At 41.0% G+C, this 27,592-nt stretch overlaps 1 protein-coding gene and 1 pseudogene across 8 annotated transcripts in view; one reads left to right on the forward strand and one right to left on the reverse strand.

The window, feature by feature from the left end:
- LOC110258480 (protein FAM240B-like) overlaps positions 1-27,592 on the forward strand; it is a 135,199-nt gene that overhangs the window by 82,792 nt on the left and 24,815 nt on the right. For 7 of the 8 annotated variants that reach the window (XM_084979668.1, XM_084979670.1, XM_084979669.1 and 4 more), the window contains one exon: positions 7,634-7,747. In XM_084979668.1, the coding sequence (XP_084835794.1) occupies positions 7,634-7,747 (114 nt within the window). Of the gene's footprint in view, positions 1-890; positions 983-7,633; positions 7,748-27,592 lie in introns of those variants that run through there. The other variant, XM_084979672.1, reaches the window with a different exon arrangement.
- On the reverse strand, positions 1,470-3,120 carry LOC110258682 (pituitary homeobox 1 pseudogene; annotated as a pseudogene).

Genomic DNA, 27,592 nt, shown 5'->3' on the forward strand with positions numbered 1-27,592 from the left:
ATCATTTAACATAATTTAGCAAAACTCAAGTTACCAACATCTGGAAAGACTATTTCCAAAATATAATTATAGAGTTTAACCTAAAAGCTTTTAATTCATTTACCTCTACTTTATTTGCTTAAAAGTTTCATCATACCAAGTTATTTTTCTTGCTAACAAACTTGTAACAAATAACAAGATCTTATTTGCTTTCTAATAAACCTAGGTACTATAAAAGTATTATATTTAATGTTGATAACTCTAAAAACATGCCTATAATAACTAAACCAAAGAGATAACATCTTTAATACCTGATATTAATTCAACACTGCATATTTGCCAGATTATGTGACCCCAAAATTCATTCCAGCCAGTTTCTTTTATATTTCTGAGTATTAATATAAATGCTTAATTTCCTATAATCCAATTCAATAAATAAAGCTTTTACAAATTAACTTTGGGAATAACAAACATCTACAACACAGAGGTATACAAACACAAACAGATACAGACACCCTCTAATTTCTCTTTTTTTTTAAGCATGCTCGTATTATGGTTTTAATAGGTGTACATGAACTAGTCGATATAAATTATAGATTTATGATTCTATACAGTCAGTGCGACATACACAGAGAGGCTGTATGTCTGAGAGCGGGTATGCAGTATAGGCGGGCGTGGGGCCCTGGCAGCGCCCCCAAGCTCTCCAGGCTGGACTTTCGCACAGCGGCCGGTGAGGAAGGGTCTGGGACAGGAGGCCACCTCCTAGCCAGGAAGCCAAGTGGAGGACCTGAGCCGGCGGCGAAGCTCGGGGGCTGGAGGCTCAGAGACGAATCTTTCCCACCCTCCATCCTTGTCCACACCTCCAGCTGCAGCTCTGTGGCCTTAAAATAGGCCAGACGCGCCGGGCCGTTAGTGCTGGTCTACTGCGAGTCCCGGACCCTGGGATGGGTACCTTGATCCCCGGCCCAACGCCAGCTCCAACCTGGATCTGGATAGAGTTCAGGTATGCTCGGCCGCGCCCAGCTCAGAGGGGGCCTTTAGGTTCGCACCCTGCCAGGGGCCAGGCTTGCCCCGGCTCCTTGGCGCTCCAGTTCTCAGGCGGGGCCGCTCAGTCCGGGTCCAGCTCGGCGGGAACGCGGGTTATGGGAGCGCTCCCTCCGAGCCACCGGTCCCGGCTTGCTGCTCCCGCGCCGCATCCCCTTCGCGGAGCAGCCCGTCCTGCTGGGAGGGCGAACACGAACCACCGGCACCATCCATCCCGAGGAAACTTGCAGCTCATCCGTTTTTGTTTTTCTCCAGCACTTTTCTCTGACGTCTTTTTGCTTCGTTTTATCTTGTTTTGGAGGGCTGAGTGGGGTCCAGGAAAGCAAACACAAAACCAAGCCAGAGGTGGGGAGGTGGGGAGCAAGGGGCCGTGGAGGCGTCCGGTCCTCAGCGCCCGCTCCAGGGGTGCCGGGCCCACCACCGGTCCTCTTGGCCCTACTGGGAGGTCAGCTGTTGTAGTGGCATGCTTTGAGGCCTGAGGCCGGTCCCTGCAGGCTGCCTGTAGCCTCACGAGGAGTGCTGCTTGGACTTGAGCTGTAGGCTGTCTAGGCTTGAGTTGCATGTGTCCAGGGTAGACGCTGTACAGCAAGGCGGGTGTGCCATAAGGGCAGGCGCCCGGTGACATGGTGGTGTTAAGTGAGGACCGGAGAGGTTGTTGATATTGAGGCCCGAGTTGGGCATGCTGGGCATGGCACCGGGGCCCATGCTCGAGGGCATGGTCATGGAGGAGATGGAGCTGGGGGCGGAGAACATGGACTGTGACGACAGCGGGCTCATGGAGTTGAAGAATGTGGAGCTCTTGATGGAGAGTGGCGCTGGCGCCAGACTCTTGGTGGCCCAGTTGTTGTAGGAGTAGCCAGCGGCATACACATCCTCAGAGGCCGCTGAACCGGGGCACATAGCCACCCTTGCACAGGTCCAGCAGCTGGTTACCCTCGCACTTGTGCCACTTGGCTCACCAGTTCTTGAACCAGACCTGCACGTGTGGCTCAGTGAGGTTGGTCAACACAGCGATCTCCTCCTGCATGCACATACTCATGTCCGGGTAGTGGTTCCTCTGGAACGTGGCCTCCAGGTCCTGCAGTTGCTGACTTGAGACACCCTATCATTTCCATCCCCAAATTTCAGCCATGAATGAGGTACAATAATATAAAACCCATCAATAACAAAAAGGGTTGGATTCAAATTGGGTTTCTGGTAGATGGGACAAATCCAGATCACCTGCCCAGATCACTAAATCCTTTTTACTAATATTTATGGAGAAGACATTTAAGATCTCTATTTGTACCTAAGTCAAGCTCCAAATTACGTATTGCTCTGTTTTACCTTCCTGAAATTTATATTTCAAAGAGATGGTCACTTTCACATAGTCATTTGATGCTTTCCAAAAAGCTCTCAAATTTCCTAGGTTTCCCTCTCTATCTATGGGACTTATTGGGATTCCTATAACTACCTGTGTAATTATCCTACTCCATCCCTATAACTGCCTCACTTTTAACTATGGCCCTTGGTTCTCATTTGATCTGAAGAGGCTAGCCTGTAACTTCAGATGGTCCCATTGTAACAAGTACTAGTGTTTTCAGATGGGGAAGGCAATTCAGACAAAAGATTATTTTAGAATGACTATTTAAATAAGGTTTAGAGGGGAGCAATAGTTAAAGTTATAGGTACATTTTTATCATTAATCTTTAATTAGCCTTCTGCAATAAATCTTTTAATGAGGTTATTTTGGAGTTTTAAAGCATTTGGGGGCTTCTGCATACCAACAAAAATCGGTACAATAGTTTAAGATGAGAGCTCTCTCAATTTTAACAATTTAGAAGTTTTTCCAATTCAAAGGATCCAAGGAGGTAGCCTTAAACATAGTTTTCCCTGCTAATTAATTTAGAAAGAGAAAAATTTTTACCACTGTTGTTTCTGGCAGACCCTACTGCTAGAGACCCAGAAGACCGTTGGCTTAAAAACAGTCCATTAAAAAAATCAGTTTGGGAGTGCCCCAAACAAGAAGCCAATCTTGGCCAGTTCAGGGTGGGGTTTCCTTTAATTCCCGTTTAAGTACTTGCGAGCATACATAAACCCATAGGTGGTTGCCTGCATGGGCGCTCTTTTGCCTTTAGGCTTTCCATTATTAATCTGGTAGTCTAATTCAGATATGAAATGATCTGAACAAGTTTCTGAGGACAGTATGGTGGATCAAATGTGTCCTTGCTTCTGAGTTTAGCTAACCAAAGAGTTACCCTTGAAACAGTTCAACTCTTTTTTTTTTTCTTAGTTTCTCCTTTCAACAGTTTACAATTACCATGGGTGCTTGGAGTACTAGATTATCGGCCTCTGGTCATGCAGTATTTACTTGCTAGTTGTAGTGGGTCTCCCTTATTCTTCAGAGCTGAATAATTCAGGCATTTGAATTAATTCTAATTCACTAGCAAAATTTCACCAGCACAATTTTTCTCGGTTCAGAGTGTTGGGGAAAGGTGACCTCTGCTGGGATCGTCAGTGTTGGAAAGTGAGACACACGAACACAGGGAGATCTTGACAAGGCTCTTTATTTCTGCAGAAGGGCATGAGCGCTCAAAAAGTGCATGAAGAAGGAAGACCCCCCCCTCCCCTATTTATCTCTAACACAGGCAGTGTATCTCTTCCCTTGCATTTGTTGGGTTGGGGCACACATTCTTCTCAGTTGGCTAATTTGAAACAAATTGTTACTGGGAGAAGAGGGAAAGAGGGGGGTAGAGGAAGGTGTCTCAGACAAAGCAGGAACAAAATGGAGCAACCAAGTCTTACTTTGTTAGAAAAGATATGTGTTAATTCTCTCAAGACCACATGTCAATTTGTTTTTTTTTTGTTTGTTTGTTTTTTCAATTTAATCCAAACTTAACAAAACCCAGCCACCTATGTTTTCTTAGGCCTCCTGCCCAGATCCTCATTGGATTCTGCCTAGGTAGTGTACCAGTGCCCCTTAAGACAAGTTTTAGAAAATTGACAGAACACTGTAAACCAAGTATAATTGAAAAAATAGAAATATATATATATATTTTTTTAAGATGGGGGAGTTACCATCATGGCTCCGTGGTTAACAAACCTGACTAGTATCCATGAGGATGAGAATTCAATCTCTGGCCTTGCTCAGTGGGTTAAGGATCCAGCATTGCCATGGGCTCTGGTGTAGGTTGCAGGCTCAGATCCTGCATTACTGTGTCTGTGCGTAGTCTGGCAGCTACAGCTCTGACTCGATCCCTAGCCTGGGAATCTCCATATGCTGAGGAGATTGTCCTAAATAGACAAAAGAAAAAAAAAAAAGACTCCAAGTTTTAAGTAAGAATAGTTTGAATAAAATTTTAAGGATCATCACTCACACAATTATAGCCAGAACTCTTCCTCTGCTCACTGGTGCCAAAAAGAAACATGGAGACAGAGTTTTGGGTGAAGGAGAAATAATAGCTTTATTGCTTTGCCAGGCAAAGGAGGGTCACAGCAGGCCTATGCCTCAAAGACTGTTCCCCACTTAGGAGAGTTTGGGAAGTGGTTTTACAGTCTGGGGAGTGAAAAATAGGGCCACGGATAAGGATCAGGGTAGAGGCAAGCTTGCGTTGTTTTCAAAGCTGGTGTTCAGTGGTCTGGTGGTCTTCTTTCCAGAATAAAGAATGCTTCATTACTGTATTCCATTCATTGAGGGGTTTAGTTCTGTAGAAGAACCCAAAGATATTGTTATCTATATACTTTGAGGAGGAACCAGGACCCTGCCCCAAGGCTGCACTATTGTTTCTTGACTGCTCCTCCCTGGGGTCTCTGAATCCACTCCCTTCCCTGATGAGCAACTGTTTGAGCCTGCCCTTTGGAACTCAGGGAAGGTCATGGAGGCTGAAGTTTATTCCCTAAAAGCAAGAAATGGGGGCCACAGAAAGAAAGCCTTGTGTGCCCAGGAGTGCACAGGGCCCTGCTTGGTTTCACAATGAGATCTGGATGTCAGGGGAACTCACCAGAACTTCTAAGGAACCAGTGGGGCTCAATGGGCCTATGCTTCGTACCAAGAACCAGTTCAGGATAAACTCCCAGTGGGTTATCTCTGATTTCCTGTTGGCTACACCATACATATTTGAAAAAAAAAATTAATCAGTTGATGTAAGAAATGGAAAATTTTATTTGAGCCAAACTGAGGATTATAACCAGAAAACAGCCTCTCAGAAAGTTCCAAGAACTGTTCTGCCAGTTAGAATTCAAAGCACAGTTATGTAAATTTTTGAGACAGAGGACTGTATATTAAATTATATATTATTGATGGTTTACACAATCCATATCTACGCATACAAAACAAATATAGAGGGTCATGGTGAAACTGATAGCACTTATGGTTTGAACCTAGCCAGAACCCAGATTGGGACTTGAACCCATATGCCAGGACTCAAACCCAGCCTAAACCCAGAGTGGGGTTTGAACCCATGGATTTTAAATTAAAATCACTCACCCAGAGTCTGGACTTACTGAGGTTCAGCTTCTTTCTGTCTCAGAATAGAAGGAATTCAGTGAGAGACAAAGTGGCAAGCAAGAAATAGATTTATTTAGATACGACACTTGTAAGAGATGCAAGCAGGCAGACAAGGATGCTCTGCCCCAAGGATTAGGTGGGCTACATTTTTATAATCCAAGGGGAGTGGGGGTGGGAAAGGACTGCCTCTTCCTCTTTCTTCAAGTAGAGTAGTAGCTCTTCCTTGGTATCCAGTAAGAGAGTATTTGACCCTATAAGGACTGTCATGGTGCTTATTCATATCAGTAGAATGGTGGTCCTTAAACTCCTGTCCTTGGTATGAACTTGAATGCAGCCCTCACCCCATCCCCCACCCAGTGACCTGAGGCATATCTCATGCCTCCACTAGTCAAGCAAGTCTGCTTTGTTCCTTCTGATGGCCCTCTTGAGCAATTATTAACTTAATAGTGATCTCCCAAATTTCCCCAGATGTCCCTTTCTATCTGTGGTCCCTTATTGGGACTCCTACAACTACTTGGTAATTATCCTACTCTATCCCTATCAATGGGTGCCATGGCCCCTTACAAGATGAAGAAGGAAGGTTATCTCCTTCTTTTTTTTTTTTTTTTTTTTGACTTTTTGCCTTATGTAGGCCTGCTCCAATTGGACTCCCAGGCTAGGAGTCCAATTGGAGCTATAGCTGCCGGCCTACACCACAGCCACAGCAATGCAGGATCTCAGCTGCATCTGTGACCCACACCACAGCTCACAGCAACACCAGATCCTTAACCCACTAAGCAAGGCCAGGGATAGAACCTGCAACCTCATGGTTCCTAGTCAGATTTGTTAACCACTGAGCCATGACGGGAACCCCAGTCTCCTTCTATTACCTATGAGCTGTGACCCTGGATGAGATTAAGAAGCCATGTCTTCTCCTAAGGAGGTCTGGTTAATGCAGACACACAACATACACTAAAGGGGAGGAAAGAGACCCAAATGATCAAAGAAAAATTTTATATTTAAATTCTTCTCCTCTTCCCATAAAATATGAATTTTATTTCATCAGGAGTTAAAGACAGAAATTGTCATTTAATAATCTGTCACCTGCTAGTATTTAGTTTCACTGCATTTTCTGAAGTATAAATGATAGACATCTGTGGTTTCAATGTCCTCCTTGGATACATTTTTCATTGAGATTTTCTTTCTTTAAATTGTTGCTTTTGTATAGGTGGTACTCTACAAGTGGTTTCAGAATTAACTCCTCTCTTTCCTTATGAAAACCACTTTCCTCTGTAAAATTTTGTTCAGCCAGTTTAAAGTAAGTGGACTCATTGAAGTATGTTCATAGATTCAATATTAAATATTACCACTTCAACCAGATAAAATTTGAACATCAATATTAGACAAGGTCGTCACATGTAATGTAAGTTGTATATTTATAATTCACTGAACCAAGTAATGAGTATGCAATTAGTAGCATAGCAGAAAGATTTGTTGAAAACCAGAGCTATTTTTGTTATCAGATGAGTGAGTATTCTCTAAGTGTTTTTCCTAAGGACAAAATGTGCTCCTCTAAAATGGGATAAGAGCCACTCTAAAATGAGAAGTCATCTCACTTGGATGCATTTTATTGGAAAACACTCACCAGGGGTCAATTCCTGCTTCAGCTGGTAGAGAACTAAGCAGACCGTGATATGTCATCACCAGATTCTATTCAAGGATTAATGGCTCCAAAGAACAAGATGCCTCTTTAAGTCTTCCTGTAATGTTACACCCAATAGTGACTCGTTCCACCATTCCAGTCCCTTTTGCACATTGAGGGCAGAGGATGGCTTTTCACAAGTCTCAGAGGAACAGGGGACATGGATAATCCAGTACAGGTTCTAAGTCATCTCTTTTGGTTCAGGCCAAGTCATGGCACCCATGAGATCTGCCAAAACAGAAGCTCTCCTCCCCTGGGGTGGGTGGGGTAGCAATAGATGGAATTTGCTTAGAGTCATCTCTCACCACAAAGGAAATCTACAATGTCCCTGGAAAGATATGGTCTAATTCTGCTACTAATTTGGTTTAAATGACCTTGAAAGGTTGAGGGATTTCTGTAACTCCTTCACTCCATATATAAAAGGCTGTGATAATGAATTTCAGGGCAGCACCTGTTGGCCTTCACAAATCAGAACTGAGGATCCAGGAGTGGGACTGAGACTTGTCTTCCTTTGCACCTCAGCAGGATACCACCTCACCTGGAAATTCATCTTTAAGGTACAGTGTATTCATCTTGGTGTTGTCAGGTGCGGGATCAGCTTATACCTGGTGCTGGGAGTTGACACTCATTTCTTATACATGTGTCTTTGGTGGCCATTTGGACTCATTTTTCCCTCCCTTTGAACACCCCACTTTGCACTAGTCTGGGAATAGGGTTAGACCAATAGAGTTTTTCCATCTCTGATTTCTGCATGTTGGTTATGCATGCATTTCAAGTTAGTATGAAAAAACATAAATCAGTTTTTGATCTCACTGAGAAAGTCTCTCTTGAGATTAAATAAAATACAGAACATACCTCATATTGATTAATGGACAACTTAGTGCCAAGGAAACATTTATTATGGGTGCCAGAATCAAGGAGGCATCTTAGAAAGCTGAAGGTCTTGAGAATTAATCTATAATTTGGGGTTTTTACTTGACTAAATAACATAGGACTTGGGAAAGTAAATTGTAGAATTATCTTTTGTTTTGGTTTATACACCTAATCATTATCTAGCCCCTCATTAAATGACATAAGTGATTGAGCCTTACACAAAATCAAGGTTTATATAAATGTTATTTGATTAACTTGATATTTATTTAAAGGGCATTCTAGTATGCTTTCAGAGTAAGTTAATTAGTAAACGAAATTTATGAATTCCCGAAGGAGTAATATCTTTTCCAGATTGGCAATTTTTGCTACAAATAAAACTATTTGAATAGATATAAACTTGAGCAAAAAAAAAAATCTTTGCTGTGAGGATGCAGAGAAATAGAACTGATTGAAGAACAGACCCCTTCTGCTAAAGTCTAATTATTTATATTTGCCCTTTAGTTATGTTCAAGGCAACCAGACATCCTCATTTGGAAGATATGCACTGAAATACAAAACCCCTATAATGCCAAAGGTGCAGATTATTCCCTTGAACCTGATACTAATGGATTTCCCCGACTCTTAGAACCAGAAAGAACCCTGATGAACCTCTAAACCGAACACTTCATTTCACAGATGAGGATACTGAAGTATCTTTGCCAAAATCTAAAAAGAAAGTTTGTAAACAAAGTGAAAGAAAGTCATAAAATAAAAAGCATTTAAACATGTACCTAAGAAATAAATACATTAATAATAATATGGTTGAAATCACAATAGGCCAAATATCATCCAAAGAAAATAGAGGAAATAGAAATTAATAATTGGCCATTTAGAATATCTACTGTGAGAAACTTGAACATTTCTTTTTACTTATCTCAAACTATGTATCTTCCTTATTAGCACAAAAATGCAAATAAATTTTGTTAAAATTTGTGTTTTTTATTTGTTTAAGCAATGAGTTTTTTTGATGTTTAATACTATTGAACACATAGGACTCTATATCAGCACTGTCACAATTTATTCATTAATTCAACAAATAATTTTTGAGTGTCAACTACTTTCCAGTGTCTGTCTTGAGATGGCACATTCAGGTATGATCTCCTGAGTACAGAACCAGAAGCTGTGCTTTTGTCTTTTCACTAAGTGCTGAATACATCAATAGTTTGGTATTTTCTGCCCTAGTGGAGACTAAAAGCACCTCTACAGAAGAGGATTTTCTAAGTCTATAAATGTTCCAACACTCCCATAACAGCAGACGGCCATATGGAATTATACAGTCAATATTTAAGAATACATAGCTTGTAATTGACCTGCAATTATAATTCTAGGAGTTTCTGCTCCAGATATGCTTGTGAACAAAATATATGATTCACTGCAATTTTTTGCAATAGATCCAAATAAATTTAATGTCCATCAACACAAGAATGCTTAAATAAATTATGGCATATCCATTAAAAATGGCAACCATAAAAAAAATACAGGCTGACAAGGAAATATTTTCTGAAGTGAAAAAATAATGCAGAGCAGTATATATACTATGGTTCTGCTTGCAAAAAAAAAAATTCTCATATGTGGTTTCATTAAAATGGAAATATAAATAAGACATTATTAACAGTGGGTGTCTTTGAGAAAAGTATCAGGCAAGAGCAAGAAAAAAAGAAGACTTTTAGTTTTATATCCTTCGGTACTTTTTTTTTTTTTTTTTTTTTTTTTTGCTTTTTTTTAGGGCCACACCACCCATGACATATGGAAGTTCCCAGGCTAGGGGTCAAATCAGAGCTGCAAGCTGCCAGCCTATCTCACAGCCACAGCAATGCAGGATCCAAGCCATGTCTGCAATCTACATCTTAGCTCACAGCAACATCGGAATCCCAATGTGATTCCAATGTGAGGCCAGGGATCAAACCTGCATCTTCATGGATACCAGTCACATTTGTCTCTGCTGCACCACAATGGGACCTCCACTTTCAGTACTTTTTGAAATGTTTTGCTGTATACATGCACTATATTTACATGTTTTATTTTTTTATTCTTTTTTTTTTTGTCTTTCTGCTATTTCTTGGACCGCTCCCCCAGCACATGGAGGTTCCCAGGCTATGGGTCGAATCGGAGCCGTAGCCACCGGCCTACGCCAGAGCCACAGCAACGTGGGATCCAAGGCCCATCTGCAACCTACACCACAGCTCACGGCAACACAGGATCCTTAACCCACTGAGCAAGGCCAGGGATCCAACCCGCAACTTCATGGTTCCTAATCAGATTCGCTAACCACTGAGCCATGACGGGAACTCCATATATTTACATGTTTTAAAATGCAGTCTTGGGAGTTCCCGTCGTGGCGCAGTGGTTAACAAATCCGACTAGGAACCAAGAGGTTGCGGGTTCGGTCCCTGCCCTTGCTCAGTGGGTTAACGATCCGGCGTTGCCGTGAGCTGTGGTGTAGGTTGCAGACGCGGCTCGGATCCCGCCTTGCTGTGGCTCTGCCGTAGGCCGGTGGCTATAGCTCCGATTCGACCCCTAGCCTGGGAATCTCCATATGCCGTGGGAGCGGCCCAAGAAATAGCAACAACAACAACAAAAGACAAAAAAAAAAAAAAAAAAAAATGCAGTCTTGGAGTTCCCGTCGTGGTGCAGTGGTTAACGAATCCGACTAGGAACCATGAGGTTGCGGGTTCGATCCCTGCCCTTGCTCGCTGGATTAACGATCCGGCGTTGCCGTGAGCTGTGGTGTAGGTTGCAGACGCGGCTCGGATCCCATGTTGCTGTGGCTCTGCCGTAGGCCGGTGGCTACGGCTCCGATTCGACCCCTAGCCTGGGAACCTCCATATGCTGCAGGAGTGGCCCAAGAAATAGCAGAAAGACAAAAAAAAAAAAAAAAAAAAAATGCACTCTTAAAGGAAAGATTTTGCTAACAGTGTAAAACTTCAAAACTTGTTGACCAAATCATTTGTAGTATTTTCTGAGAAGAAAGATTGAATAAATTATGGCATGCAATAATTTTCATATGTATCTCCAAATATATGAACCATCACAACAAGAAGAAACAAATTTTAACTGTCCTATAGGAGTTCCCTTCCTGGCTCAGCAGTTAACAAACCCTAATAGGATGCATGAGGATGCAGGTTCGATCCCTGGCCTTGCTCAGTGGGTTAAGGATCTGGCATTACTGTGAGCTGTGATGTAGGTTGCAGACATGGTTCAGATCCTGTGTTGCTGTGGCTGTGGCACAGACTAGCAGGTGTAGCTCTGATTCAGTCCCTAGCCTGGGAACCTCCATAAGCTGCAGGTGCAGCTCTAAAAAGCAAAACACAAAAACAAAAACAAAACTGTCTTATAATACTCATCAAGAAAAAGGAAGTGAGAATGTATACATGTATGTGTAACTGGGTCACCATGCTGTACAATAGGAAAAAAAGTAATGTATCGGGGAAATAAAAAAAAATTAGAAAAGGAAAAAGAAAGTGAATCCTGCTCCAAGTCTGTATTTTGGTCTTGAGTGTCTTTTCTCTTTCAATACCACTACCAGTGCCAACTATGTTTGCTCTCCTTGTCCCGCATGCTCATTATTTCCTCCTCCCTCTCTAGTCTTCCTGAATTTGTGCATTTAGACATAGCTGCCTCTCTCGTACCTCTTGATTTTCTAAAGAATCATGATTCATTGATTACAATGATCCAGCTTATTTAGAAACTGCACTCTGTGAGGCAGAAATGTGGGATAACAACCCCATGATTTTATTCTTACTCAGCAGAGTAGTAGAGATGATTAAAGTGCCTTTGTTCCAAGTATTCATTTTCTAAAAGAAAAAAATGTTTCTGGAAATACAACTGTTTGGGGAAATCAGACTCCTTTAGAGCCCATTCTTTTCTAAAGATACACAGTTCATTTTCTGTTCAGAAAAAAAGTAGCATTGATTAGTGGCAGTCAAATAGCAATTAGGCTGGGATCAAGTGGGGAAGGATAATATTTTAGCCAATTTTTATGTTTTAGCCACCTTAAACCTTTCAAGATTTTTAATGGTAGTAGAATATAAAAGTTGCTAGAGAAGTTATCATTTTTAGCTCAAAATTTTTTTGGAGAATTTTGACTCAGCAGACAAGTGATGCCAGCATGAGAGAATCATAGGCATTTTGTCCATTGGACAAGAAAGTTTAAGATGCATTGGGTGAAGTATGCCATATTAAGCAAGGTCCTTGGCCAACAGTAGTTTAGTCTAGTTAATGGGACAATGTTATGCCTCAGCTTTAGTGGGATTGGGCAAATGCAGACCCAGGCTTCTCTGTGATTGGCAGGAGAGACTCTAATACTTCCCAATTCCCTTCCAACCCAAATTAGGTGACTAGACATCAAATGGAACAGCTGAGATGTTGTCAATATAACCTACAAAGGTTGGCAGCGACGAGGGAAATGGAGGAGGCTAAACAGTTTTCTCTTGCTTTGTAGTGTTTTACTGTTCCATTTTACAGATGAGAAAACAGACTTCATTCAAGCACCTTCCCCATATGGAAAGTAGAGGTCTACTAACTCCTAAAGGAAGAGGGCTCTTTCTATGACTTAAATAGGGCTGTGCTCCTGGAAGGGTTAATTCTTAGGGTATTGAAAATTTCCATCTGTGAGAATGATGCATAATTCATAATGGTGTCAGGAAGATGCATATATTGATATAAAGCCTTTTAATTTTTTTTTTCCTTTTAGGGCCACACTAGAGGCATATGGAGGTTCTCAGGCTAGGGATCGAATTGAAGCTACAGCTGCCAGCCTACACTGCAGTCACAGCAACACAGGATCTGAGCCGTGTCTGTGACCTACACCACAGCTCACAGCAATGCCAGATCCTTAACCCACTGAGCAAGGCCAGGGATCGAACCCGCAACTTCATGGTTCCTGGTCAGATTCATTTCCACTGTGCCACAACGGGAACTGCTGCTTTTAATTTTTTTTATTTTGACATCATTTTAGATTTAGATGGAGTTGCAAATCTGTCACCTCAGTTTTCTTTAATATTAATACCTTGGAGTTCCCATTGTGACTCAGTGGAAACATATCTGACTAGCACCCATGAGGACACAGGTTTGATCCCCAGCCTCGCTCAGTGGATTAAGGATCTGGTGTTGCCATGAGCTGTGGTATGGGTCACATACACAGCTCAGATCTGGCATTGCTGTGGCTGTAGTGTAGGGCAGCAGCTGCAGCTCCTATTCAGCCCGTTGCCTGGGAACCTCCATATGTCACAGGTGCAGCCCCCCCCAAAAAAAAGACAAAAAAGTAAATAAATTAAAATAAAAATATATTAATATTTTACATAACCAGTATATTTATCAAAACTATGAAATTAAAAATTGGTACAGTATAGAGTTCCCATTGTGGCTCAGCGGAAATGAATCTGACTAGTATCCATGAGGATTCAGGTAAGATTCCAGTCCTTGTTCAGTGGGTCAGGAATCTAGCATTGCTGTGAGATATGGTGTAGGTCACAGATGTGGCTCATATCCTGAGTTGCTATGGCTGTGGTGTAGCCCAGCAGCTATAGCTCTGATTCGACCCCTAGCCTGGAAACATCCATATGCTGCATATTCAGCCCTGAAGAGCGCACGCACGTGCACACACACACACACACACAAATTGGTACAATTAATTTAACTGCAGATTTTATTCTGAGTCCTCCAGTTTTTCAATTAATGTCCTTTTTCAGGATCCAGAGTAAAATACTACATTGTATTATGCGAAATGCATAGATATTTAATCTCCTCCAACCTGTGACAGGTTTTCAGTCTTTCCTTGTCTTTTGTGACCTTGACACTTTTAATGAGTTGTGATCAGGTGTTTTGTAGACAGAGTTTTGGGCAAAGCAGAAGGAACAGTTTTATTGCTTTGCCAGGCAAAGGAGGCCACAGCAGTCTAATCCCTCAAAACTGTGTCCTCCTCTGAGAGGAGATAACAAGGGGTTTCATAGGTTTAGCTTGGAAGACAGGGTTCTTGATGAAGGTGTCTGTATTATTTTCCCTCCATAGATCATTTCACAGTCATCAAGTCTGTTCTCAGTTGCTCAGGTGATTGTTTCCGATTGTCTTTGAGGTTATCATTTCTTGAACTTTTCTTTAGAAAGAAGGTTGTTTACAGGAAAGGGATGATAGGGAGTGTTTCAATTACAAAAGAAAATACTAGGTCCAATATAACTCTAACTAGAAAGTAACCATTAGGAAAAGAAAGCAATCAAGCAAGGAAGAAATCATTTGTACAAACTGGTAAGGATACATTCACGGGCCAAGGCATGGCATAACATCATGGAGACTGTTTTAATTTTTTCATTTTTTTAAAATGTTTTTTTATATAATGATTTTTATTTTTTTCCATTATAGCTGGTTTACTATGGAGACCATTTTAACTAGTTTTTATCTGTAACCTATGTTTCCTAATTATTAACACTTGAGTCAGCCTTTTGAGACTGAGGGGAGGCCTGGGAGGCCAAATAAAAAGCATTGCTCTTTAAAACACAAGGCTTTAGAGTTCTCACTGTGGCTCAGTGGAAACAAATCTGACTGGCATCCATGAGGACACAGGTTTGATCCCTGGCCTTGTTCGGTGGGTTAAGGATCCAGCATTGCCATGAGCTGTGGTGTAGGTGACAGACGTGGCTCAGATCCTGAGTCGCTGTGGCTGTGATGTAGGCCAGCAGTTGTAGCTCCAATTGGACCCCTAGCCTGGGAACCTCCACAGGCCACAAGTGAGGCCCTAAAAAGCAAATAAATTAATTAATTAATTAATTAATTAATTAAATTAAACACAAGGATTTAGGGGCTTGTATATGGTTTCATATTTGGCACTATCTCTGGTGGGAGGAGGGGGTGGTGATCAAGAATTTGTGGTCATATGTTAAAATAGCCAAAATAATAAATTTTGGAGAGGCTGTTTGAAGCTATGCAAACACCCTGTTTCTCCTTAAAAATTTCATCTACTAATTTGATCATTCCTCAAAGAATCCTACCTGCAGGAACCACTGTGGTGTTCTCATGGTGACTTTTCTATTCCTTTCATTCCTTCCACATGTATTCATTGGAATTATTCTGAAAGAAATAATTGCTTGTTCTCCCCCATTTATTTATTTTAATAATTTGTATTGGATTCATTCTTTGGGTTGTGACTAATATCATGTTATTTATTTTGTTGCTCAAATTGTTCCCAGTTCTAGCTTATTGGGAGCACATTCAAGTTGGCACTCCAACTTTTATCAATACCACTCACCTTTTTTAAGCCCTTTCATACTTTTTGGCATTATGAAATGCTCATTACAAAGAATTTCAAAAGGGAATGTGTGCCCAGGGTTTCTTTACCTGAAGTCAGTGGTCTGCATAAGAAATTTGGGGGGAAGGCATGGTAAATGTAAGAGAAGCAAGGTAAATAGCACATTTTTTCTTGAAAGAAGAGGAAAGTAATTTTTATTTCTTTAACTTTTTATTTGGAAAATAATCAATTGAAATGTTACAAGAATAATTCTTCTTAATTAAATTTTATTTTTTTAATTATTTCCCCAATACAATTTCTTTTCTACGGTACAGCATGGTGACCCAGTTACACATACATGTACACATTCTATTTTCTCACATTGTCATACTCCATCACAAGTGACTAGACATAGTTCCCAGTGCTACACAGCAGGATCTCATTGCTAACCCATTCCAAAGGCAATAGTTTGCATCCATTAACCCAAGCTCCCAATCCACCCCACTCCCTCCCCCTTCCCCTTGGCAACCACAAGTCTATTCTCCAAGTCCATGACTTTCTTTTCTGTGGAAAGATTCATTTGTACCTTATATTAGATTCCAGATATAAGTGATATCATGTGGTATTTGTCTTTCTCTTTCTGACTTACTTCACTCAGTATGAGAGTCTCTGTTCCAACCATGTTGCTGCAGATGGCATTATTTTGTTCTTTTTATGGCTGAGTAGTATTCCATTGTGTATATATAATATAACACTTCTTCCTAATCCAATCATCTGTCAATGGACATTTGTGTTGTTTCCATGTCTTGGCTGTTGTGAATAGTGCTGCAGTGAACATGTGGGTGCACGTGTCTCTTTTAAGGAAAATTTTGTCTGGATGTATGCCCAAGAGTGGGGTTGTTGGGTCATAGGTAGTTCTATGTATAGTTTTCTAAGGTACCTCCATACTGTTCTCCATGGTGGTTGTACCAGCTTACATTCCCACCAACGGTGCAGAAGGATTCCCTTTCCTCCATGCGTCCTCCAGCACTTGCTATTTGTGGACTTATTAATGATGGCCCTTCTGACTGGTGTGAGTGGTATCTCACGGTAGTTTTGATTTGTATTTCTCTAATAATCAGAGATGTTGAGCATTTTTTTTTCATGTGCTTGTTGGCCATCTGTACATCTTCCTTGGAAAAAGGTCTATTCAGGTATTTTTCCCATTGTTCAATTGGGTTGTTGGCTTTTTTGCCGTTGAGTTGTATAAGTTGCTTATATATTCTAAAGATTAAGCCCTTGTCAGTTGCATCATTTGAAACTATTTTTTCCCATTCTGTAAGTTGTCTTTTTGTTTGCTTTTTGGTTTCCTTTGCTGTGCAAAAGCTTGTCAGTTTGATTTATGGTTTATTTTTGCTTTTATTTCTGTTGCTTCGGGAGACTCTGACCTGAGAAAATATTCATGAGGTTGATGTCAGAGAATGTTTTGCCTATGCTCTCTTCCAGGAGTTTGATGGTGTCTTGTCTTATATTTAAGTCTTTAAGCCATTTTGAGTTTGTTTTCATGCATGGTGTGAGGGTATGTTATAGTTTCATTGATTTGCATGCAGCTGTCCAGGTTTCCCAGCAATACTTGCTAAAAAGACTGCCTTGTTTGGAGTTTCCATCATGGCGCAGTGGTTAACGAATCCGACTGGGAACCATGAGGTTGCGGGTTCGCTCCCTGCCCTTGCTCAGTGGGTTAACAATCTGGCGTTGCCGTGAGCTGTAGGTTGCAGACGCGGCTCAGGTTCTGAGTTGCTGTGGCTCTGGTGTAGGCCAGCAGCTACAGCTCCAATTCGACCCCTAGCCTGAGAACCTCCATATGCTGCGGAATGGCCCAGGAAATAGCAACAAGACCAAAAAAAAAGGCTGCCTTTTTTTCTCATTTTATGTTCTTGCCTCCTTTGTCAAAGATAAATTGACCATAGGTGCCTGGGTTTATTTTTGCGTTCTCTGTTCTCTTCCATTGGTCTGTATGTCTATTTTGGTACCAGTACCACACTGTCTTGATGACTGTGGCTTTGTAATATTGCCTGAAGTCTGGGAGAGAGATGCCTCATGCTTGGTTTTTGTTCCTCAGAATTGCTTTGACAATTCTGGTTTCTTGTGATTCCATATAAGTTTTTGGATTGTTTGTTCTAGTTCTGTGAAAAATGTCATGGGTAATTGGATAGGGATTGCATTGAATCTGTAGATTGCTTTGGGTAATGCGGCCATTTTTACAATATGATTTTTCCAATTGGAATTTCTTTACATCTTCTTTAATTTCCTTGATTAATGTTTTATAGTTCTCAGCATATAAATCCTTTACCTCTTTGGTCAGGTGTGTCCCCAGGTATTTGATTTTTGGGGGTGCAATTTTGAAATGTATTGTGTTATTGTATTCCTTTTCTAATGTTTCATTGCTAGTATACAGAAATGCAACTGATTTCTGAATGTTAATCTTATATCCTGCTACTTGTTGAATTTCTTGATCAGTTCAAGTAGTTTTTGGGTTGAGTCCTTAGGATTTTCTATATATAGTATCATGTCATCTGCATACAGTGACTTTTTACCACTTCTCTTCCTATTTGGATGCCTTTTATTTCTTTTGTTTGTCTGATTGCTGTGGCTAGGACTTCTAATACTATGTTGAATAACAATGGTGAGAGTGGGCATCCCTGTCTTGTTCCAGATTTTAGGGGGAAGGCTTTCAGCTTTTCTCCATTGAGTATTATATTTCCTGTGGGTTTGTCATAAATGGCTTTGATTATGTTCAGGAATGTTCCCTCTATACCCACTTTGGCGAGAGCTTTGATCATGAATGGATGTTAGACTTTGTCAAATGTTTTTTCTGCATCTATTGAGATGATCATGTGATTTTTGACTTTTCTTTTGTTAATGTGGTGCATGACATTGATTGATTTGCTTATGTTGAACCATCCTTGTGTACCTGGGATGAATCCTACCTGGTTGTGGTGTACGATCTTTCCAATGTGTTGTTGGATTTGATTGGCTAAAATTTTGTTGAGAATTTTTGCGTCTATATTCATCAAAGATATTGGTCAATAGTTTTCTTTTTTGGTGGTATCTTTGTCTAATTTTGGAATTAAGGTGATGGTGGCATCATAGAACGTCTTTGGGAGTGTTCCTTCTTCAACCTTTTGGAAAAGTTTAAGGAGGATGGGTATAAGTTCCTCTATATGTTTGGTAGAATTCACCTGTGAAGCCATCTAGTCCTGCATTTTTATTTGTAGGGAGTGTTTTTATGACATATTCAATTTCATTTCTAGTGACTGGTCTGTTCAGTTGGTCTGTTTCTTCTTGATTCAGTTTTGGCAGGTTCTAAGACTCTAGAAAGTTGTCCATTTCTTCCAGATTGTCAAATTTGTTGGCATATAATTGTTCATAGTATCCTTGCATGGTTTTTTGTATTTCAACAGTATCTGTTGTGATTTCTCCTTTTTAATTTCTTATTTTGTTTATTTGGGTTTTTTTCTCTCATCTTCTTGGTGAGTCTAGCCAGAGGTTTGTCAATTTCGTTTACCTTTTCAAAGAACCAGCTCTTGATTTGATTGATTTTGTCTATTGTTTTTTGAATCTTTATTTTATTGATTTCCTCTTTGATCTTTATGATTCCCTTCCTTCAGCTGACTTTAGCTTTTTTTGTTGTTGTTGTTGTTCTTCTTCTTTCTCTAATTCATTTAGGTAGTGGGTTAAGTTGTCACTTTGAGATTTTTCTTCTTTTTTGAGGAAGGCCTGTATTGCTGTGAACTTCCCCCTGAGTACTGCTTTTGTGGCATCCCATAGATTTTGAGTGGTTGTGTCTTCATTATCATTTGTCTTGAAGTATTTTTTTTTTCCTTCTTGATTTCCTTATTGACCCATTGGTTTTTTAGTAACATGTTGTTTAGTCTCCATGTAATACGTTTTGTCCTCATTTCTTTCCCTGTGGTTGATTTCTAGTTTCATGCCATTGTGGTCAGAGAAGATACTTGAAATAATTTCTATACTCTTAAATTGGTTGAGGTTAGCTTTGTGCCCTAATATGTGATCAATTCTTGAGAATGTTCCATGTGCACTTGAGAAGAATGTATATTCTGATCTTTTTGGATTCAATGTCCTGAAAATGTCAATTAAGTCTAACTTTTCTATTGTTTTCTTTAGGATCTCTGTTGCTTTATTGATTTTCTGTCTATAGGATCTGTCCATTGATGTGAGTGCGGTGTTAAAATCTCCTACTATGATTGTATTCCCATCAATTTCTCCCTTCATGTCTGTTAATATTTCCTGTAGATATCTGGGTGCTCCTATATTAGGGGCATATATATTGATGATTGTAATATCCTCTTCTTGAATGGATCCTTTAACCATTAAATAGTGTCCTTCTTTGTCTTTCTCTATGGCCTTCATTTTAAAGTCTATTTTGTCTGACATGAGTATTGCTACTCCTGCTTTCCTTTCTTGTCCGTTGGCATGAAATATCTTTTCGCATCCGCTCACTTTCAATCTATGTGTATCTTTTGCCCTAAGGTGAATATCTTATAGGCAGCAGATTGAAGGTTTTTGCTTCTTTATCCAATCAACCACTCTGTGTCTTTTGATTGGAATATTCATTCCATTGACATTTAAGGTGATTATTGATAGATATGTATTTATTGCCATTTTAAGCCTTGTTTTCCAGTTGACTCTATGTTTCTTTTTTCTTCTTTTATTTTCTTGGTTGGATGGTTTCCATTTATTTTATACTTGAGTATTTTCCTTTTCAGTTTTTGTGAATGTAATGTTTGGCTTTGATTTGTGGTTGCCCTTTTTTTAAGTATGTTAACACTTTCTTATATCTGCTTACTTTAGCCTGATAGTCATATAGGTTCAAACACATCATTAAGATAAAGAAAAAGAACCTATTTTTCTTACTTCCCTTCCCACATTGTATGATTTTTATGTCTTTTTTTTTTTAATTAACATCTTCATGTTTGGATTTGTATGCTGGCTTATTTAAGTGATTGTTTTCCAATTGTGGTTTCTGCCATCCTAGTTCTTCCTCTTTTTTTTTTTTTTTTTTTTTTAATTTAGAGAAGCCCTTTAAGTATTTCTTTTAGAATGGGTTTTGTATTGCTGTACTCTTTTAGCTTTTGTTTGTTGGAGGAATTCTTTATTTCCCCTTCTATTTTAAATGATATTCTTGCTGGATGGAGTATTCTAGGCTGCAGATTTTTTCTTTTCAGCACTTTAAATATATCTTTCCACTCCCTCCTGGCCTGTAGTGTTTCTGTAGAGAAATCAGCTGATAGCCTTATGGGGGTTCCTTTATAATTAACACTTTATCTTTCTCTTGCTTCCTTTAGAATCCTCTCTTTATCTTTAACTTTTACCATTTTTATTATAATATGTCTTGGTGTGTGCCTGTTTGGGTTCCACTTATTTGGGGCCCTCTGTGCTTCCTGTATCTTGATATCAGTATCCTTTAGATTTGGAAAGTTTTCAGCCATAATTTCGTCAAATATATTTTCAATCCCCTTTCCTTTTTCTTCTCCTTCTGGAATTCTTATTATGCATAGATCAGCCCGCTTTATATTATCCCATAGGTCTCTTATATTGCTTTCATGTTTTTTCATTTGGTTTTCTCTCTGCTGTCCTGTTTGGGTGATTTCCATTATTCCGTCTTCTGTATCACTCATTCCTTCCTCAGCATTGTTCATTCTAGTCTTTATTGCCTTTAGCTTAGTTTGTATCACTGCAAATGAATTTTCTAGTTTATCTTGGCTTCTCCTTATATTTTCTAGCTCTTTTCTGAGGGAATCTGCATTACTGTTCATATCCTCTCTTAATTCCTTCAGTATTTTCACTATTTCCCTTTTGAACTCAAAGTCTGTCAGACTGCAGAGGTTTGTTTCATTGTTGATTGCTTTAGGTCAATTCTCCTGTTGCTTTAACTGGGAATGGTTTCTGAGCTTCTTCATTGTGCTTGTGTTTTTCTTTTTCTGTGAATTTGGGGAAGTCAAACTGTAATTTTGTACAGTCCAGGGTATGGGCAGGGCTGGCTCTGTGAAGGTGGGACTGGATCTGTGCAGGCTGGGCATGGGTGCCAGGAGCACACAAGGGTGTCAGCAGGGCCAGATCCATGCAGGCGGGGTGCAGGTGCCAGGAAGGAGTGCTCAGCTCTCTGCGATCTGGTGGGCAAGCGTGCATACTGGGGCCCAAGGAGTTTTCTATGGTGGCCTGCCCCTCCTCCTCTCCCCTTCCCAACAGTGGCGCCTTGCCTCTCCTGCAGGTCTGGACCTTCTCCCAGGTTCCCTCTGCCTTGGCTTTCCACTCCCCATCCCTTAGAATACCACTCCCCCTGCCAGCAGCACACTGCTCCCTAGTCTCTTAGGTTGTCTCCACACGACCAACCCCAGCCCACTCCCCGGGACTGACCTCTGGAGCCTAAGTGTCTCAGTCTGTGGTGTCTGTGTCAGTGGTTCAGATGGTCTGTGAGTCTCTCACTCTGCTTTTTGGATCTCAGAGCTGCTGCTGTGCTTTTTTCAGCTTCTTGGAGTTCTATCCAACTCAGCTGATCTTTCCGTTGGTTAGGTGGCTTCCCAGGGTGTAGGTTCCCTTTCTGTCACAATCCCTCACGGGACAGTTAGACCCATCCTGATTCCTTTTCTTTCTCTCTCTCTCTTTTTTCTTTTGTCCTATGCAGTTCTGTCAAGAGTTTCTTGCCCTTTTTGGAAGTTTAAGTTCTTCTGCCAGCATTCAGTTGATATTCTGTGTGAATCATTTTACATGTAGATGTGGTTTTTTTTTTTTTTTATTTTTTTATGTGTTTGTGGGAGAGGGTGAGCATGTTCTCTTACTCTCCCACCATCTTGCAAGACCCTTGAAATGTTACAAGATTATTTCTAATCTAGTTGCCAAGGCTCCCAGTTCAACCCTACAGAGGCACAGGGCCTCTTAGTGTTGCAGGATTCTCATACAAAGAATGGGACACTGAGGCTTTTTGCCAGGAAGCATCATTTATTCATGCCAGCACTGGCTCAGTGGATTCATACCCAAAGGCTGAGCCTGAACACAGCAGGGCACTGTCTTATATACCCTCTGTTATTTTTCTTTTACACTTTGGTCCCTTTGTCCCCCTTATGAGATAACATACATTCTGTAAATTCTGGTTGGATGGTCTATGCTGCAAAGTTTCACATGGATACTGATTATGTCATATTGCCACAAAGTTTTGAATGCGTACACAGATGCTGGTTGTGCACGTTGCCTTCCCTTTGTTCTGGGAGGGCCCTTATTAGGATAATGCATCAGTTGGACCTGGAGGAGTTCAACCAATGACCTTGCAGAGAATAATTATATTCTCTGATTACCGATAGTAATGGGTCTTTATTTTTTCTAGGACAGGGGAACATTCCCCTCTAGTGGGGAAAGTGGTTCAAACTGAGGGAGGTGATGTGAGGACCTTTGGAAACAGCCTAAGTTCAGAGTTCAGCACCTGCATTTACTCGTTCTGTGATTTAACCTGAAATTTAAAACTTCTAAGCCTGGCTTTCTGTATGTCAATGGAAAATATTAACACCTGGTTCCCAGAGCTATTGATATGCTGAAATAGATAATTTTCAAGATCTCATTAGCAAATGCAAAGCATGATTCTTTCTTGCTGTTACTTCTGGGTGATACTGACACCCAGTGAGTGAACAGCCCAGAGACCATGACATCTACAGGCCTGGGCCAAATTCCTGGCTTTCTCCCTTGTTAACTCTGGGACTGGTTGTAAGTCACTTAACCTCTCAAACTCACTTTCTCATCCACAAATATGGAAATAATAAAAACCTACCACAGTGTTCTGAGAATTAAATGAGGTAACATTGGTACTGTACTTGATGCAGGTCACTAATTTTAATATAGATGAGAATAATGAGTGTTTTCCCATGGACCAGATATTATGTTATGTGTTTTGGATACTAATCTCATTTAGTTCTCAGACCATCTTTTGTGTGTGTGTGTGTGTGTGTGTGTGTGTGTGTGTGAAACATAAGCTTTAAAAATGTTGGTTATACGTTTCCCAAGGTCACAGGGACTTGATCTTGGAGAAATGACAGTGAGTGATAGCTTGGAGCAAGATCTTAATTTTCTGCTCAGGAATTGAACCTGGGCAGCCTGGTTGAAAACCAAGAACCCTAACTACTAGCCACTAGATTAAACTGGGGCTAACTGCAGAAATGCCCTGATTTTTGCCCCCTGTTGAAAGAAAGACTCTTTCAAGGAGGCAAAGACTGTGAAAACAGGTATAAAGTTTATACCTGTCAGAGTCACAGTACGACATGTGGGAGAGCACACAGAATAGTAGTTTATTTATTTAAGTCAGAAGCAAAGATGAGTGTGGGTACAGGTGTCCCCCTGAGTGAGGAGTGCACCGGAGAGGTGATTTAAATCACTTCTATACCACAGTTCTTCTGGGACTTTGTTTACCTTTGTCCAATTATCTTGTTTCATTTCTCACATCTGACTGGACACAGGACCCTCCCTGATATGTGTATACATCTTTGGGCAAAAATAGATTCCGTAGTAAAGGGTGACAGGATGGTATTAGGACTTGTTATGGCCTGGTGCCCCCTCCCACTTTAACCCCTAGGAATCTTATAGTACATGTGTAATTGGGGAGCTCTCCTTGACCCCAGGAGTGATTGAAGGGGTCATCTAATCTTTCTACTCCAGCAGAGCTCAGATCTTGCAATTAACTTTCTCCTTTGAGGTGTCAGAGAGAAGCTAGGCCTGTTTTACTCAGCCTAGGTCCCAGCTGTTCTCACCCAGGGGCCCATCTACCACCTGCCTCAGACTCAAGGCCACTTCTTTACTTAAATTGCTAGTTACTTGCCAATAACTGTTGGTGTCTTTCCTTCACACCTTGGTGTTGTTCCAATTAATTCAGATAAACCCCAGAGGAAAGAGCAGGGCTGAGTTATAATGGACACATTCAATATAAAAATTTTTTCCTTATTAGTCTTCTTTTTTTGTTGTTGTTGTTTTTTGGTCCTTTTTCAGGGCTGCACCTGTGACATATGGAAGTTTCCAGACTAGGGGTCTAATCAGAGCTGTAGCCGCCAGCCTTCACCACAGCCACAGCAATGCCAGATCTGAGCCACATCTGTGATCTACACCACAGCTTATGGCAATGCCAGATCCTTAACCCCGTGAGTGAGGCCAGGGATCAAACCCACAACCTCATGGTTCCTAGTCAGATTGTTTCCACTGTGCCATGGCAGGAACTCCTTATTAGTCTTGTTTTACTTAAAAATGTCAGCTATTTCAAAATTGACCTATACTGCCCCAAGCAGTCTTTTCTTTCACCTGCGCCTTTTATTAAGACTTTTACCAAGAGATTTATTAAGACACATACCATGCAGTGGGGGAAAAGCTGAAGTGGCTTTGAAGGACATTAATTGGAGGGAAAATTAGGGAGAGGAGCTCAATAATTAAATTCAAATTGCCTGTCTGAATTTTGGAGGAAATGTTAAAGAGAAAATGTTTTCCAACAAAGTGCTAAACTGAGGACAAGTGCTTTCACATAATGCTCCAACTTCATGCAAAGGAGGCGAAGGGAAGAAAACTTACATTACTCTCTGTCTGGGATGGGAGGAGAAACCCATCAAAATATTTCTGAGCCAAGGTTAGTTGTAGTCATCTTAGCATCTGCTGCTGGAACATCATTTTCACTATGAGTGAGAAGGGCCACCTTAGAGGAGAATAAGTGATAGCTGTGTCCCCTGACACTTGTAATGGCAGAATTTCCAGATTATGGGATCAACAATTACGTGGGGTGGGGGAGAGTGCCTTTAGTTTGTGTGGTTGTGTGTTTTAGTTCCTATCTTGGTGCACAGAAAACTGATAAGAGTGGGTACCTCTCACAGAGATATTTGAGAAGAAGGGAAGTTTGTCTTCATGGAATAAGCATAAAATAACCTTGGACAAAATTAATCCAGTTCTGCCTTGATAAAGACTTGATGGTTTGCATACCACTCAGAACCGATTGAACCAGGGCCTATGTTTCTTGCATTTCCCATGAGCTTCCATCTGTTTGATGGGCTGACCAGGTAGTGTGAGAGGGATGAGCACAGGCTTTGGAGCTGGGTAGAGTTTGAATTCCAGCTGCATCACCATAGATGAGGTGATCTGGGGCCATGGCTTTTCTCTTTGCACCTCCTCTGTCTAATGTACATAAGAATAGTGTTGTGAGAAATGAATTCAAGATACAAAGCATTTTGGAGAATGAAAGTATTCCGTAAATACTCAATAGAGAGCATAAAAATAATCCAGAGATCACAGACTAGCAGCCCATCAGCTAGTAGGTGAAGGCATGGCAGCAGGTTTTCTCTGGCCCCTTAGTGGGGACAAGAGCTCACTTCATACTTGAACTTCATTTCTACTCCTTTTTGTCATCTCAGAGTTTAACACCAGTTGCCAATACCAATGCACTTTACCCTATTATTTATCTTAAAGAGGAGAATTATCTCTCTGTATCCATATTTTTTTCAACACTGGGCAAACAAAAAAATAAATGTAGTAAACATGATATATATTTCTCTCTCGCTCACTCTGGCTCACTCTCTCTCAATCTTTTTTTTTTTTTTTTTTTTTTTTTGCCACCCCATAGCATATGGATCTCCCAGGCCAGGAATCAGATCTAAGGTTCAGTTGCAACTTTTGCTGCAGTTGTGGCAGCACCAGATCATTTAACCCACTGTTCTAGGCCGATGATCAAACCTGTGTTCTGGCACTACAGAAATCCCATACATCCTGTTGCACCACAGTGGGAACTCCAGTACATGTTTTTAAAGGTTGGGAATCACAAGAGATTCCTAAGTGTTAATTATGGGAAAATTATTTGTGTGAAGTTATGGCCATGATAGTTACTTAAATTTGCTGTTCCTGTATTCCCCAAATTGAGGCAGGACTGTGCCCCATCTCAGCAGGAAGTAGCCAGAGCAGACATCACCCCATTCCCTGAAAGACTTGGAGAAAGATAAAACAGAAATGGGAATTTGTTGCCGTAATTCAACCTCTGCTCACTGGTGCCAATAGAAATGCGGAAACAGAGTTTTGGGTGAAGGAGAAATAATAGCTTTATTGCTTTGCCAGGCAAAGGAGGGTCACAGCAGGCTAATGCCTCAAAGACTGTGCCACCCTAAGGAGAGATGGGGAGGTGGTTTTATAGTTTGAGGAGTGAAAAACAGGGCCACAGATAAGGATCAGGATAGAGGCAAGCTTGCATTGTTTTCAAAGCTGGTGTTCAGTGGTCTGGTGGTCTTCTTCCCAGAATAAGGAATGCTTCATTAACATCTTCCATGTGTTGGGGGGTTTAGTTCTGCAGAAGAGCTCAAAGATATTCTTTGAGGAGGGACCAGGACCCTGCCCCCAAGGCTGCACTATTGTTTCTTGACTGCTCCTCCCTGGGGTCTCTGTATCCCCTCCCTTCCCTGATGAGCAACTGTTTGAACCTGCCCTTTGGAACCCAGGGAAGGTCATGGAGGCTGAAGTGTATTCTCTAAAACAAGAAATGGGGGATGCAGCAAGGCTTGTGTGCCCAGGAGCCTGCAGGGCCCTGCTTGGTTTCATATTTAAAACCAAGTTCCCCTAAAACTGAGTACCTCTGCTGAGTTTATGATTAACCTCTCTATCCAAAATGAACATTCTCTTGTCTAACATCTGTTCTCCTCAAGATTGAGAAGTATCAATGTGGGGGGGGGGGTGGATATGAAACCAAGCAGGACCCTGTGGGGCTCCTGGGCACACAGGTTTTCTGTGACCCCCATTTCTTGTTTTAGGGGAATGGGTTTCAGCCTCCATGACTTTCTCTGAGATCCAAAAAGCAGGTTCAAACAGTTACTGATCAGGGAAGGGAGGGGATGCAGAGACCAGGGAGGAACAGTCAAGAGACAATAAATAGTGCAGCCTTGGGGCAGGGTCTTGATTCCTCCTCAAGGAATATATATAACAATATATTTAAGCCCTTCCACAGAACTGAAACCCTCAACAGAAGGAAGCAGTTGATGAAGTATTCTTCATTTCAAAAGAAGGATCATCAGAACCAATGCTGGGACCACTTAACAGCAGCTTTGAAAAATAATGCAAGCTTTCATCTATGCTGATCCTTATTAATGGCCCTACGTTTCACTCCAAAATTATAAAACCACCTCCCAATTTCTCCCGAGGTGGGCACAGTCTTTAAGGCATTAACCCGCTGTGGCCTCCTTTGCCTGGACAAGCAATAAATCTATCTTTTTCT

This window comes from Sus scrofa, chromosome 10, assembly GCF_054392235.1.
Source record: "Sus scrofa isolate SSC_HxYL_T2T_F1_AM1 chromosome 10, Sscrofa_HxYL_maternal_Yorkshire_Landrace_v2.0, whole genome shotgun sequence".
In the NCBI taxonomy this organism is placed as follows: domain Eukaryota; kingdom Metazoa; phylum Chordata; class Mammalia; order Artiodactyla; family Suidae; genus Sus; species Sus scrofa.